Genomic DNA, 16226 nt, shown 5'->3' on the forward strand with positions numbered 1-16226 from the left:
AAACTACGTTCGTCTCGTCTTCCATTTTCTGTGTCTTTATCTGTGACGACTGCTATCACTGCACTGGCTCCACACCAATCAACACTCATCGACATCCGAGCACTCATCTGTGCCGCAGCATGTAGTGGCCCAAATCTCTTTCTTATTCTCTTGCTCTCTTCTTCTTTTCCTCCCTCTCGTCCTGTTTTTCTCCGTCCAAATTTAGCCCAGACCATGAGATGGTCCTAGAATAGGAGCTCAGGCCCCCACACTGAGCCTCTTTAAGACCACAGCTGGAGCTGGCTCAAAGCGAGACAGAAGGAGAGGGAGGGCCGGATGACAAGTGTTATCGCCACCATCACCTGCTCCCTGTAAAGCAATTTGTTATAGAGTTGTCACTGTAAAATCCATAGCTTGTCCTAGGGTAAAGAAAGACAGGGTCACATGTAATGAGGATCCGAGTGACGCTCCAAATGCAGATATGACATAACTGAAGGACAAACAGCTGGGCTATGTGTGTGATATAGAGTGAGAGGGGAAAGGACACAGATTTGAAGCCTGAAGCGTTTGAATATATATTGTTAAGTAGAAAATGTTGTTTGGAGAAAACGATTTTTAAAAAAGTATTTGCTTTGCTTAGAAAACGATGCAATTTGGAAAGTGACCTCACAGATGACAAACACACACACACACACACAGTCTGTGCCGTGGCATTTCTAGGCAGCTGCATTGTTATTGACCTTTACTTAGGTCCCTAACTAACACCCCTGGATTTGCACTGATTAAAATGACCTCACACTCTCTTATGCACATGTCGTCTCGCCAATGCCTTTCTCTACCTGCTAGACAAACTCAGCGCCAAGTGACTCACTCAAGTCGCAGGGATACAAGCCAGAAATGCCCTTGAGGTGGGTCAGATGTTTCCACACTGGCTCGATGAGACAAACCTGTTTCTGGATCGAGACTGTTGATATGAGCTGAACTACAAACATGCACTCCACTAGCATTACAGGGGAGGTTCAAGCGCTCGGCGCTGGGAGAAAGATATTTACTCTCCCACCCCAAGTCACTGGGCATAAAGGCAACTTTTTAAAAAACATATTAATCATATTCCAGTAAACGCCTGTATTAGGCTCCAAACTAAACCATGACAGAGCAATGTCAAAAGTCAACCACTGAGCAAATAAGAGGCTCCTTCTATGCTGCTCACCTGAGGGAAATGAATTCCAAAGGCTGAAGTGTTTTCTCCACACTTACTAGAGGGAGTTCATTAGTTTTGTCTTTAATGTCAAAATATTTGCTGTGAATGCATCTTAACTCCAGTGCTGCTCCATTCTGAGCTTGGAAATAAGACTCTGCCACCTTCTGGTGCCTCATTCCAGACGCCTTGAACGTTGATTCTTCAGGACACTCACCCTCACCTCTCGTCTCTTCCACCTCTATGAGAATAATAACCCAGGTTCCACTAAAACAACATATTTTTCATATACGTTACAAATCTATTTACCCAATATTGCCATTGTGTTTCTCCAATGTTACAGTTCTTATTTCTAGCTTCTTTGTAAATTTGACATTTACTGTTTTTCAGTCCATGCTGAAGGAGGGATCTCCCCTTTGTTGCTCTTCCTAAGGTTTCATCTTTCCCCCACGGGTGAAGGTTTTCTCGGCAGGTTTTTCCGGTCTTAACCGAGGGTCCAAGGATAGAGAGTTTTGTCTGCTGTACAGATTGTTAAGCCCCTTCAGGCAAATATTTATGATTTGTGATTTTGGGCTACAGAAATAAACTGTTCTTCAGGAAACAAGTTTAATTTTTAAAATGAAACCAGTGCATTTTAACGATTGTGAAACTCCTTGAGAATGGGTTTCGTGAGCCTGGAATTATAAGATGTTTTTAAGTGTTTAGTTCTGTAAGGAGGGCATTGGACTGAGACCAATCACACAGGAGCAGCAGACATATGAAACAATGTCTAAAATGCCCCTGGCAAGGATTACCCATCTCTATGGAGACACTAAGTTCCTATTTAATGATGTGTCAAAGCACGAAAGCTTGACCACATATAGCTGGAGGTTCCCGAGCAAAACTTTCCCTCTGAACTAATGACACGAACGAACAACAGCGAGGACCAACCTGTGTTTTCTTCCTTATTAATACTATTATTAATCTTTGTGAATAAATGAGTGATTGAACACATTGGCCACAGGAGACTTTTTGCCTCAGTTGCATAAGTCCTACATTGTTTTGAACACAGGGATTTTAAAGTTTCTGTTATGAAAATAAAACTACTTTTAACACAGAAATTAACCAAAAGTATTTTGGTATTTTCAAAGCTACATAAATAAATAATAATAAACTGAACTCTACAAATGTCACGGTACAACAAAGACCACAAGTCCCTAGGGAAATTTTATTGAACAGTGCTATTAGAAAGACTGTAATACAATAAAGTACTAACTATTTTCATTCTTCATTAATCTCCTGATCACTTTTTTGAAAAATTAATCATTTTGTCAAAAAATACCAGAAATTGGTATTGAAGAGCATCAAATCCTCATAGGAGACAATTCTTCATAGCAAATGTCAAAAACTTACAAATCAATTAACCGATTATCAGAATAGTTGCCAATTCTTTTTACTGTTAATGGACCAATGGATTGATGATTAATTGTTGCAGCTATAGTACAATATATGATAACTGAGTGCAGGCACAAACTCTTCTTATTTCTCTCATTATTAAAGGAATGTTATTGGGCAGAGCTATGTTGTTCTTAGGTGGTAAAGCGGTGAATGCGTTGATTTGAAACTGGCAGGGATTACTTTCCATCAAACTAAATATACACAGCTCCTGTCCTGCTGTCTGTAGGTCTACATACCGCTGTTTATAATTTTCTGACAAAGGGGGAGGTGGGGGTAGGGTCACGGACAGCTGACGCACCGGCGCGCAGCGCTGCGTGCTTCGGGGGCGCATCTTTATTCCGGCTTCAGGAGGAAAGGTGCGCACAGTGTCTGTCCCATCCTCGGAAATAGTTCGTCCATTCGACTCATCTGATTTCAGTGACTTTTACCACTTTCACTTCTGTCTTATTTTGTACATTACAGCTTCCTGCGGCGTCAGTGACTTTAAACTCGCTGCGCAACAGCTGAGGAGAAAAGGTGAATTTAATGCTTATATACAAGACTGTTAAAAAAAAACAAAAAACAGACATCTGAGGCGGAGGACTCACCCAGCTCACTCAGTGCACGTACAATCTCCGACGCCAGTGAAGATAATGGATCTACAGAGAGAAATTCTGCACGGCATTATCACACTAACAGATCACTGATGGAGTTTAAGACCACTTTTCCTCCATGGGAAGTTTTTTTCGTTCCCCAGTGATGGACGGAGGACAGTCATCAAGGACTTTCACACCTGATTGTGCAGCCTTTGCCAATACATGAAAGGCAGAAACATGTTTTGTCTGATGAGATCTGGAGGCGTATCAGACAGCAGCAGGGCTATGGGGATCAGACATGGGACAAGAATACAACATCACTCCAAACCCATCTCTAAGATATACTTCATTTTTATTCTGCTTCTGCTCATTTTCACACCGAGAGTGGATTCATCGTGGTGGTGAGTGACATCTTAATGCTCGAGTCTGTTTCACTTCCAACCACCATGGACGTTAAACATCTGTAAAATAAAATATGTATACAAAGTGCTGCAAAACTTATGATGCACACCTGACTAAATTTAAATCATTTATTCCGTTTCATGTACTTACATTTACACATTGTTTAAAACTATTGTCTCACACATGATTTTTGTGCTACACCTTAAAATTATTAATTTGATTGGATTCATTTGTAAAGGTAGAAATTTATCTAATGAAAAAAGGCCAAAAAATGGTCTGTACATAACTTCCACCATTTGATAGACTTGATTTCAAACTTGAAGCCAATCTGTTGCACTTTTTCGCCATCACACCTAAAATCCCTACTTTGCCACAGTTCATGTCTGTGCTTATAAAATGTCTTTTCATCTCCATCTTAACTTTACTTTGCCTGTGCACTGGAATTTTCTGAACGTGTGCTGACATTATGTTGTTTTTTTTAACACATCATTTCAAAGTGAGATGTTCAGCACAGCAATGTGTGTCATGTGCTTATGAAGATTAATGGTGTTGGGGGGTGGGGGGGGGGTCTCCCCTATCCATCCATCTTGCCCAGAGTAAGTGGCAGGTGCAAGCGCTGGTGCATGAATAAATGCCCCTTGATGATTTCTCTTGAGGTTTTAAACGACCAGAGGGTTAAAAAAAAAAAAAAGAAAAAAAAAAAAAAACATTGAGGGGGGACAGTTAGCACCCCCCTTATCCCACCCACCTGAAATAATTCTCATGTGTCAGGTCCCACTTACCAGTGTATTTGATGTGCACTTTATATTTAACCACAGCGAAGCTCTTCTAGTTCTACATTTTTTTTATCTTTGTTATGGGACGCAGGGCAATAATTGAATTTGCCTCAGTTTTACAGATGGATTTAGATTAAAAACGCATCCTTTGTAAATAATGCTATGAATGTTAATTTCCCAAGAGAGCCAAAAGCATATGTTATCGTATTTGCTATTGTGTTATCCCTTTGCTGTCTTATGCAAATACATTACAAATAAACTGTGATTAAATCACTGAGAAATTCCAGAGAAAGCGAATGAGTCACAGAGTACAAAGGCTTGGAAGCTTTGTGTCCAGGTGATTAATACTTATATAATCCTGGTTTGTATTGTTGGCCTATTTTTAACTGTTGCAATAATTTAGATGAGCGCCATGTGTCTTGCTGCACAAGACCCCCTTCCCTCTCTCCCTCTCTCTCTCTCTGTGTGTGTCCTCTTGGAGACAGTCAGGGGTCTTTTGGCAAAGCTGGTATGTTCAACACACAATAAACACAAGTAGTGCTTCTGCTCTGCTTTACTGCTCAGGCAGATAGTCGCAGTTAGAACGGGACTGGGACAGCCATAACAGGAGTGGAAACTGCCTGCTACGTCTGTTTCTGTCTCGGTGGCCAGGCGACACAAATGTGGCTGCGATTAGGGACTATAATGATATCCGGATGGAGAGTGGAGCGTGCAGGCTTAGAGGGGGAGGGAGGTGGGGGGGCTTCGCCATCATATGGTTGATCTGTGAGGATGTGAGGCCTGAACGCCTGAGTTTGAGTGGTCACTTGTACTGTAGATGACTGTCATCATGTCCCGCTGATAAGAGCCCCCCCCCCCCAGTGTCACAATACCACCAGCATGTGATCCGTCCTTTTAAGAGTTGCTACAAAGTCAGGGATTATGTCTGAATGGAGCAGGAAGCAAAGGGCCTATCACAGGGAACGAGGTGCTTTTCACTGAACGTGAGGAATTTAATAATCTCTTCTACATCCTGAATGTCCAAGTCTCAACTAGAAGAGGGATATGGATGTGAGGAAAAATAAGCAACAGCCAGTAATCTAAACTTCAAGGAAAAGCCAGAAACTTAGGGAAATACTTACTTCATAATTATGGGTCACTTGTTTAAGCATGAGCATATGAATATCTTGAGTGTTAGACAAGATTAACACCACTCTCGTGTCTGTGCACCAAATATTAAGCTGCCACCAGTAACCAGCTAACTTAGCTTAGCACAAACACTGGAAACTGACTGAAAAGACAGCAGAATTCACTTTACTAACACCTTCAGCTGACTAATTAGCATGTTGTTTGTTTAATCCGTACAAAAACCAAAGTGTAAAAGTCACAAATCACCGTTTTATAGAGAGACTATTTCTTGGTCAAAGTGACTTCCTGGCGTTTACACTGCTTGCTGGGCAAATGGTATCCTGACTTTTAGTCCATAGAATGCATCAAACTCCAAAAATGCTGGATCCTACCATTACCCATAGTGCAACTCCATCTTTCATTAGACCCTTCTTGCCTGGTAAACACCCACGTCTTTCAGACTCCATTTCACCGATTTATAACATAGACTTTCTGTTATAAATTCTTGAATTCTGAGTTTGCGTCATATCATTCCAACTATAATTACCAACAGCTGAGTGGGAAAACCCATTCACATCGACCTCTGACTTGTAAGTTTGAGTCAGAGATATTGGGAAATGTTGACAGGTGGTCCACGATATCTCCCACATGGTGAAAAAAAACTAGATAAGAGTCAACAAACCAGTGGCAAAATGTCAGCAGAGCCATTTTTGCAGGGAGTTAACCCTTAAATAAAATTTAATGTAAGCACAAATATAGTTCAGTTAACCTAAAATGAGTTCTACACAATTTGTTTGTATGTGGCTGGTTTGACTTGTTATTGAACCACTACAAATACGAAACACAACAAAGTGGCTGCTTCAGGCTAATTACTGGTGTGGCTACATAGTCAGTAGAGGGGGTAACCATTGTGGAATAATGCGGGAATGCTCCCATGTTGGAATTATGGAGGATTTTCCCATTGTTTCTATTCTGCTGACATTATGTGAATACCACTTAAAACATAACTGAGATAACCCGGATGACGTCATAATGACATCACCAAGGGTTATTTTTCCAGACCTGACAAAGCTGCTCCAAAGCCACAGAAGACATTAAGCAACTTCACACAAGCTAAGTTGTAGTCCTTTACAAGTTATTTTGGTGTAAAAAAAAAAAAAAAAAAATGGTGAAGTGCCCCTTTAAGTCATAATTTTTTATACCGTTTGTTGTATTTATGTCTGCAGGTACATCGGAGCACTGGGAGCAAGGGTGATCTGTGACAACATTCCCGGCCTGGTGAACAAGCAGCGGCAGCTCTGCCAGCGACATCCGGACCTGATGCAGTCCATCGGAGAGGGAGCCAAAGAGTGGATCAAAGAGTGCCAGCACCAGTTCAGACATCACCGCTGGAACTGCAGCACGCTGGACCGGGACCACACTGTGTTTGGCAGGGTGATGCTGCGAAGTGAGTCTGCACATGTGCGACTGGTATTTCTATCTGTGTGGTTCTTTTGTATGTGCGTGACCGTAGTTGTTTATGTCAGCCACACTTGAGTTCATCATCCTCGTAAACATCTCCGCTTTACCCGATAAGCACAGAATTAATAGGTGTCTTTTTAAATTAACTTTGCCCTAGAATACAAACAGAAAGAGAAAGTGCTGTCTTTTTTCTTTTTCTTTTTTAACCTTCTCCGGGAATGAGGGAAGATTGGGAAAGTGGATGTTCTCTGAAAACAAGTAGCAGATCGAGAGATCCACACTGGTGATGTATAAACAGTAATAGGAGATGTAAATATTTGGGTAGATGTTTCTGGCAGCCAGACAAAGCTTTACTCCCTGACATATCGCCTGTGTTCTGCTTCATTGCGTGAGTAGGAATGAGGACAGGAGGTGGGTGGGAATGCCAGACCAAATAACCCCCAAAATCTCCTCTTGTCTGAAATGAAAACACAGCTCAGTGACTGAGAAAGCTGCCATCTGTGCAAATTAAAAGGTGAAAGGAGAGTCGACTGGACTGTGATGTTATAGCTGATATGCTGTTACCTCTGTCTGGACCATCCACCATAAATGGACTGATTTCTGTGCTCTTGCTGTCTGGAATATGCTTGAGAAAGGCTGCTTTACTGAGTAGTAACACAGTGAACTTGGGCACTAAAAGAACAGCTTGAAGCTTACCAAAAATAGTAACAGAACCAGTTGCATTGCTTTCCCATATCAAATAAAAGCACTAGTAAAGTTTTCTTTTTCCACCTATAATAGTATGTTTTCTGATATAATTGCAACACTTCTCATTTCTGTGCACCCAGGCAGCCGAGAGGCAGCGTTCGTGTACGCAATTTCCTCAGCAGGAGTGGTCTACGCCATAACCAGGGCTTGCAGTCAGGGGGAGCTTAAGATCTGTAACTGCGACAGCCACAAGCGGGGGCGAGCTAGCGACGATAGGGGCAATTTTGACTGGGGCGGATGCAGTGACAACATCAACTACGGCATAAAGTTTGCCAAGGCCTTCGTAGATGCTCGGGAGAGGATGGTGAAAGATGCCCGGGCGTTGATGAACCTGCACAACAACCGGTGTGGTCGGATGGTGAGTAGGAGCATAAATGTTAAAACCTGAGATTTGGCAGCATTCTGTCTGCAGCTTAAGCTGCGTTTTGACCGAAAAGTACCTGGAACTTTTAGTTCGGTTTAAGTTTTTTCACTCAGTGCTCACTTGCTCGCTCCCTACGGATTTTTAAACATCGCGGGTGAAATAAAATGCAGCGAGTACTCGACCAGTCAGAAATGTTCAGCATAGCAGACCACACCCCCCAAGGTTCCTGAACCTTTGGAAAGTACAAACCCCCGACCAGGGACTTTTTCAGGTGTCGATCAATTACCCTGGAACTAAATTTAGACCCTGGTTCCTGCGGTGGAAATGCGTATAGTTCCTAAAAAGGTTCCTGGTTCCTGGGGAAAGTTCGTGCAGTGGAAACGCAGCCTTAGAGACAATTTTTCTAAAAATCAGAACTTAGAAATTAGGAAACAATGAAAAAACTCACCAGAACTTCTCAAAAATGTATTTAAGTGTCTTGTTTTGTCCAAATAACAGTCCAAAAATCAGGGATACTCCATCTGTAGTCAATTCAGCTGGATTGGACATGATTTAGAAATGCAAATACCCCCGATTGTTCAGTTTGCCTCAGCTGCCAGTTCTAGGTAGAGTCCTGGTTGCTCCAAAATTTTTCCATTTAAGAATTATTACTGTGCTATTCAGTGCAGAAGAAATATTTTTGTAGTCTTCCCCAGATCTGTGCCTCAAGACAATCCTGTCTCTGAGCTCTGCAGGCAGCTCCTTTGACCTCATGACTTGGTTTTTCTGTGAGACCTTACATAGATGTTTGCCTTTCCAAATCATGTCCAATCAGTTGAATTTACCACAGGTGGACTCCAATCAAGGTGTAGAAACTTATTGAAGAAGATCAAGAGAAATGGTAGGCACCTGAGCTAAATTTCAAGTGTCATAGTCACGAGTCTGATACTTATGGCAATGTGATATTTCAGTTTTTCCTCTTTACTAAAATTGTAAAAATTTCTAAAATTCTGTTTTCACTGTGTTTAGACTAATGATGTGAAAAAATTGAAGGGGTCTGAACACCAAATGCACTGTAGCTAACAACTGTGCCAGCAGGGCTGATCACACCTACATCATGCCACGGGCAACATTATAGGCTTAACACCCTGTCACCTTTGACCTCTGCTCTAGGCAGTGAAGCGCTTTATGAAGCTGGAGTGCAAGTGTCACGGGGTCAGTGGCTCCTGTTCTCTGAGAACCTGCTGGCTGGCTATGTCTGACTTCAGGCGAACTGGAGACTACCTACGCAAGAAGTACAACACAGCCATCGAGGTGACCATGAACCAGGACGGGACGGGTTTTATGGTGGCTGACAAGGACTTCAAGGGAAGCACCAAGAATGAGTTGGTATACGTCGAGACCTCACCAGATTACTGTCTCATGGACCGTGCAGCAGGTGAGTGAATGAATGAAGAGGAATGAAGAATTAGGTTTTCTGAAAAATTTGAAGCTGCTTGCAAAGTGTATTGATACTGTGGGTGCACATAAAAAAACACATAGGGGAATGAAAAAAGAAAAGAAAAGAAAAAGCACGAGTGGCTGTAACTGTCTGATGATGAGCAAAGCATTCGGACCTCTGGGCTTTTTTCACTTTTCAATCACAATTATCTTAAAGGGTCATGTACCCATACCATACTTGAGATATTTCATATTTGAGAGCTTAAACACTTTAATACATATTGGCGAGTGTACATTTTGCTACATAAGCACACAACATGAACAAACATTTCTTGATAAGAAACCATAAGGTACTGAGCTAAAAAATAGACTTGTCAGTGTTCTCTGGTGGACAAACTGTGTAATGACTTCACCTTTGTAAATCACTTTTTTTTTGTTCTGCACTTTCTTGTTTCTTATCGCCAATGATTCATTGCTCTACTTTTGAATTACCATCATATGTAATCAACGTTTGGTTTGTGACACTTTGAGCATCGAAATATAACCAACTTGATGTCATGTTACAGACGTCATGAACATTATTCAATTTTATGTGAAATATTTCATAACATGTACATTATGCCGGTTCTACATCAGCTAAACACCATCGGCCTATATTTTGAGATTCAAGACTTTTTGAGCTTGTGTTAAAATAATTTAATGATTTTTTCAGATAGCAATTGCAACACCAACTTTCTAATTTTCATTCAAAAGTTTCATGTGGATTGGTCCAAAGTCAGTTTTACAAATCCTTTGAGAATCAGAGATCCATCCACTGAAGGCTTGCATTCCTTCACAGCTTAAAGTTCAATGATTTGACCTTTAACATCTCCTTTAATTCCTTGTGTTTGCTTTGCCTTGTTAATCTCTGTCTCTCTCCTCCAATCCAGCCTCTTCAATAGAGCGTGAAGGAACTCACTAACTCTCTGTTAATAGGTTAGGTTAGATATCATAGTGCGGGAGACATGACGGTACCACCTTAAACATATTCTCCCACACCTCCCTGCTGTTAGCTTGGTTGCAGGTTGACAACTGAGGGGTAATGAAGGTGTGTTCACTGAAAGGGAAGGCCTGTCCTTCCTTGTTAAAAGGTGATCTTAAAAGAAGCTTATGACCCTCCTCACCACTAATCTCCATTGTATAAAAATTCACAGCCTAAGGATACATGCAGGCTTATTTTTCAAATCCCTCCTTTGGTCAGTATTAAGCTCCACTCGCTAGAGCCTGAGGGCAATATCTTCTCTTATTCTTTTCTCTTTACTTCAGGGATGCTCTGTTATTAGACGTGGCATCTGATAGGCTTAGATTTTTACACCCGAGTACATGGACACCTTTGTGTTTGGGTCTGAGACTATTCTGTCAACGTGTCTGGAAGACTAAACCCTGCGGAGAGTGTGGGAAAACTGATGTTTCACTTTGGAAAAATGGTTTCAGTTTTCAGCATCGGAATCTCCATTGATGTTTCAGTGATCATCAACAAAGCTATATGCCATCACTGCAGGTTTTCCAAAATGTAATTAAGTTGAGCTGATATAGGGCAACTAATAGGTAACCACCTGTATAGAGTCACTGTATTTGCAATAGAAAAGGTACATGTCATTCCTACTTTAAAGAATAGTTGTGAGTTCTTATTCCTTTAAAACTGCACTAATATATATTTTTATGTTAACAAGAGTAATGTGGAAGGGTTCAAAGTCAGAGCAAATTATCAACCCACACAGCTCTACAGTAGTGTTGCATCTTTTAGCTCATTGTTTTGGTTTTATGGCCCTGAAAACTCAGCTCTAGCAACTAGCTAGTGAATACAGTGGAAGATTTAGCTACTGAACAGCCGCATATTTTTCATTTATTCACTTTAAAAGCAGTGTGTGAATAATGGACTTATCTATTGGACACATGAATTTGATGGAGAACTCGGTGAGTGTCACTGTTCTATCCAGTCATTAGATATTTGAGGCTGCAACATTTCGTTACCTTGGTAATACTGTACACAATCTCTGTTTTCAGCTTTCACAATGGTGGTTTTAAGTACTATCCCTCAAGTTGAATTTTGATGATGAAATACTAAAAAGATACTGTACATGTCAGTAAGCAAGTTGACTCAAAGTTAAAAAAAAAAAAAAAAAAAGAAAAGAAAAAAAACTTAGCCATGCTAGTGAAACGTGCCAAATAAACCAAAGTATTGGACAAACTGAATTCTTGACCTGATGAGGGCACTAGATGAAAAGTCAGGGGATCACCAAAGGTCAGAAAGAACAAGAATACCTGCATCAAATTACAAGGTCATTCATCCATGTAACAGTTGTTTAGACATTTCATTCAAAAATCACAAATATCAGCCTCATGGTGGCGCAAGACGAAATGTCAGGTGATCAGCAAAGTCATTAGGATTCTTCCTCTAGGCATCATGAATGTCTGTACAATATCTTGCAATCATCTAATGAATGTATTTAGTTAAAGTTTAGGTTAGTTGTAAGAATAAGGTTGGAGTACCAGTTTATCTTATTTATTGCAAACATAACAGTCATTGTGTTTCCTACAAATAAACATGAATTTCACCATTTCTCAAAAAAGGTTTGTCATTTATTTTGGCTGTTGATAAACACGCAGATGACTGTGTTAAGAATCCTCTAAGACTGAAATGCAACTATAGTTTATATAATAAATCATTCATGTTCCTCTAAACTAGAAGGTCAATAGTCCCTACACTTTAAGTCCTACACAAAGTCAAAAAAAAAGAAAGGAAGAAAGTGTAAATTTTTGAAATTGTCACATTAATTCTGATTGAACGCTTTGATGATTCAAATGGAATCATCCAGTGGATTGTTATCTACTATTACGCCAAAACTACAGCATTTTATTCTTTTCATCTCTTCACAGGCTCCTTGGGCACAGCGGGCAGAGTGTGCAACAAGTCGTCGAGAGGCACAGACGGCTGTGAGGTCATGTGCTGTGGGCGGGGCTACGACACCATGCGAGTCAAACGCGTCACCAAGTGTGAGTGCAAATTCAAGTGGTGCTGCGCCGTGGAGTGCAAAGACTGTGAGGACCTGGTGGACGTTCACACCTGCAAGCCCCACAAGCGACCTGACTGGCTGGACATAACTTAATGAGGAGACGTGACCAATCACAGCCACCACTGACTCATTAACCTCTGCGCTAATGACTGCATCTTATTATGAGATATAAATCTCTTAATGTTATACCTCTGGCTTTCGATCCTTTGACACTTCCTGAAGCAGAGACTTCACAGACTGTTATTGGATGATGCTAAACTGGAAATTAGGCCCAGTTACTGATTGTGTGTTGCTTTACTAAGTGTTTCTAAGAACAATTTGTTGATCTTTTTTTTTTTTTTTTTTTTTTTAAACACAAACTTGGAATCTTTGATACAAAATGGCTGAATATTATATTACTCTGTTGTAAATGCACCCTTGGTTGAGGCAGAGATATGGGGTAATGTCTGCTTATTTGACAGTATGTAAAGACTGTGAGAGCACATGATTCAGCTCCAACTTATGATCATAATAATTGAAATATTTAGCCAGAAGAGAGAGAGAAATAAAGAAAGATGGAGAAATCTTTGAGATATTGTACAAACACTGACACTGTAACATTTAAATGACAGGAAGCATTGTATGGTACTGCAACAAATCATTTAAAATACAAAAGACTGTTCACTTCTAATTAATGCAACTCTTAACAAACTAACAAAAATGTCTTTCTTGATTAAGGCCAGATAATCGCACTGTGAAACAAAAGGAACCAGAAGCAGGAGAACATCCAAATAATGTCAGTTTAAGTGGCAGCATCCTGTAATTTGCTGCGGTGTAGGATTCTGAAAGGTTCTCGGGAGAAAAAGGACACACTAACAAGAAAAATGAATCTACTGTTATCTGAAAAGAGTCACCGTTTTCACACAGCGTCCTGCATATTTGAATATCTGTGAATGGTTTAACGCATTCTGGTTGTGTTGCCTTATGGAAATTTTTCTAATTTCTACCTCTGGTTCTTTTGTCTTTGTTTCAATTTTTACTGACACCATCATGCAGCTGTTCAGACAGACAACAATACCGCATAAAACCACAGCTCCCATTAGTCATTTCAGTTAGGCCTTTGGGACAAAAAAAACGCTGAATCCAGCTCAACTTTTGCCGTAATGTCATCCCACGAGCATATTCCAATCAAAGACATGAAAGCATATTCGATGTAGATTACTTTGTGATGTGAATGCCTCCCCAAAGTTGTAAGTTCCTGTGCCGTAGTATGAACTGCAATGCACTGATTGGGCGTCTGATAAGCCTGTCTCAAACCAGCCTTCTCAAATCCTACATACAACGCAACCACTTTTTTAAAAGATTTTTTTTGATAATTAACTACAGTGTCACAAAGCATGCAGCATTGTATGCTGAAACATTATCATACATCCTAAATGATGTGAACAGCAAGACCTGAAAGCTGACAATTCTAATTACTGTGTACAGGAAGATATTAAAACACAATGTTTCTGATTATTAGAGTTCTGTGAGGTCCTGTGGCCATTTTCAAATCTGTCATTACATTCTTATATCCGATTGTATGTGAAGCTTTTCTCATCACTTGGTCTTGGTTTCTTCTATCATCATATTGTGACAGAACACTTTTACAATGCAATCTTATGCAACTGTGCTTTCAGTCCTTTGTGCACATACTCACTGGCTCTGACTGGTTTGTGAGAGGTGAAGTATTTCATGAAACCGGGCCAAGACGTTGCAAAAAGAGCAGTGAAGTAGCCACGGACCCTGAATTTGACTTTTCAGCATCTGGTAATGCAGCCAGACATCATGTTAGGCCATTGGAGACACAACCCGCAGAGGGATTTATAGATCTAAATGAATCTGACAACAAGCTGTGGATGCTTAGAGTCAACAAATTGTTTCAAGTCCACGTAATGAGGAGGAGAGCCAAAGTAAAGTGCTTTGAACAAGGCCAAATGACACGCCATGTCAAACGTTCACAAGTCAAATGTTAATTGCAAACAAAAGAGCATGTTTTGAATGTAAATGAAGAGTATGTTGGCTGTGTTTTTCTTAAAGATTAGAAAGGTGAGAGCTGTTCACACACAGTGGGGGCCGACCTGGGCCTGTGGTCCTTCAGCCTTCAAAAATTCATTTTTCTTCTCCCCAGTTCTTCTGAGTGTAATGAAGCACAACACTGACGATTCCAGTGCAATGTGAAATTTAATATTAAATGCTAAATCCACATTGGAAACGACTGGGCCTGCACTGATCTGTACTGTGGATGTGGACAGGTTGAGGGTGAAAGTCATATGTACATGAAATCAGACATAGGATTAAAAGATTTGAATTTTCAGATGTACTCTACTTACATTTGAGCCAACAAAAATAATATTTTTTACCATCATGGATACCATGAATTTTTGACTGTTTCATTAAGACTGAGGCTACATTTTTGAGTCCAAGTCAATCTTTAGGTCGGTCAGCGATTGGTACAACAGTGTCCTGGTGTGTGTTACTGTCTAGGGAGGTATTTTCACCTTGGAAATGTAGGGACTAAAATACCTTACTGGTTCTATATTAAACCTTGTTGATCCACCCTGTCACTTTCATTAGAGGTCTTCCGTTCTCTTCCAGCTTATATGGTCTCCAAGCTTTAGCCCTGATTCAGTTATGGCGTGGAGATGATAAAGATAATGCAACCAACCAGGTTAGTGTTTAGTGTTAATTCAATGTCAGTTAACTCCATAGTATATTTCCCAGAACCGTGACTGGACTGGCCGATGGTAAGCTTAGATAGCAACAAAAAATACATCATAAAAATATCTCCAAAGTTGAATTACTTTCATAGCTTTTACATCAGTGGATAGCATAATGAGTTGCTGTACACACAGAGTAGATTAATAATACTTTACTGATCTTCATATCTGTCATAGTATCCATGCTGCTTTGTCCCCCACAATATGTGATCCAGTTGAAGTCTGTAAAAATAACAGGAGTGGCATCGCAGGAATTCTCTGCCATCATAGTGATATTAAATGGGCATCTCCATTTAACAACATTTCAGAGCTAAAATTGGCCTAGGGGGAAAAGAGCAGTGTGGTCTGCATGGATGTTTCACATTCAGGGAAACCAGACGAGAAAAATGTTGTAATCCAAAATTGTAATGAGTCAAAAACAATTCAGTGTTGCGTCAGTTTCACACTAAACATATTTGGTTTTCTCCTTGAACTTGTGTGACTAGTCCTCCAGTCCCACACACTGTGCTCCATCCAATCATATGATATCTATGATACACAACAATATGGGAAGCATGTTGATATGTATACATTGCGAAATTGTTGCTCTCCGGACTTTTCTTAGGAAAAGTGTTGAAAATCTTTGGCAAAGTCTGCCAGTGGTTTCACCGTTTTTCTTGGAATAGAAGATGGCCCTTATGACCCTATCAGCAGTAATTAAGAGCTTTGTGTGGACATGAAATTGGACTTGCCTATAGCTGCTATACTGTATTTATTGTACTTGCCAAATTACATCATACCCATCTGTAACTTGAAGGAAGTAAAATCCACATACATCTCACATACAGTATGTTTCTATAGCACTGACAAAGGAAAAGCCTCCGGCAAACTAAAGATTATACAGTGGAAATTATCTGTTTATAGCATAACCAGAGAACATTAAATTGTAGGCATCTGGCTGACACTTACATCCCCAGTGACATACAAT

At 40.4% G+C, this 16226-nt stretch overlaps 1 protein-coding gene across 1 annotated transcript; it reads left to right on the plus strand.

Moving 5' to 3' along the window:
* Window positions 1-2823: 2823 nt before the first annotated feature.
* Window positions 2824-15103, plus strand: LOC130185698 (protein Wnt-2b-A-like). Its single transcript, XM_056402303.1, has 5 exons — window positions 2824-3590; window positions 6701-6921; window positions 7763-8040; window positions 9199-9463; window positions 12385-15103. Exons 1-5 carry the CDS (start codon window positions 3412-3414, stop codon window positions 12612-12614), a joined length of 1173 nt encoding a protein of 390 aa, XP_056258278.1. The 5' UTR covers window positions 2824-3411; the 3' UTR covers window positions 12615-15103.
* The last annotated feature ends 1123 nt before the right edge of the window (window positions 15104-16226 follow it).

Source organism: Seriola aureovittata, chromosome 2 (genome assembly GCF_021018895.1).
Source record: "Seriola aureovittata isolate HTS-2021-v1 ecotype China chromosome 2, ASM2101889v1, whole genome shotgun sequence".
Classification (NCBI taxonomy): domain Eukaryota; kingdom Metazoa; phylum Chordata; class Actinopteri; order Carangiformes; family Carangidae; genus Seriola; species Seriola aureovittata.

Coding starts and splice junctions, on each gene's coding strand:
- LOC130185698 (XM_056402303.1), top strand. CDS start 3,412: ATGAAAGGCAGAAACATGTTTTGTCTGATGAGATCTGGAGGCGTATCA. Junction 6,922..7,762: donor TGGCAGGGTGATGCTGCGAA/GTGAGTCTGCAC, acceptor CTGTGCACCCAG/GCAGCCGAGAGGCAGCGTTC. Junction 9,464..12,384: donor TCTCATGGACCGTGCAGCAG/GTGAGTGAATGA, acceptor ATCTCTTCACAG/GCTCCTTGGGCACAGCGGGC.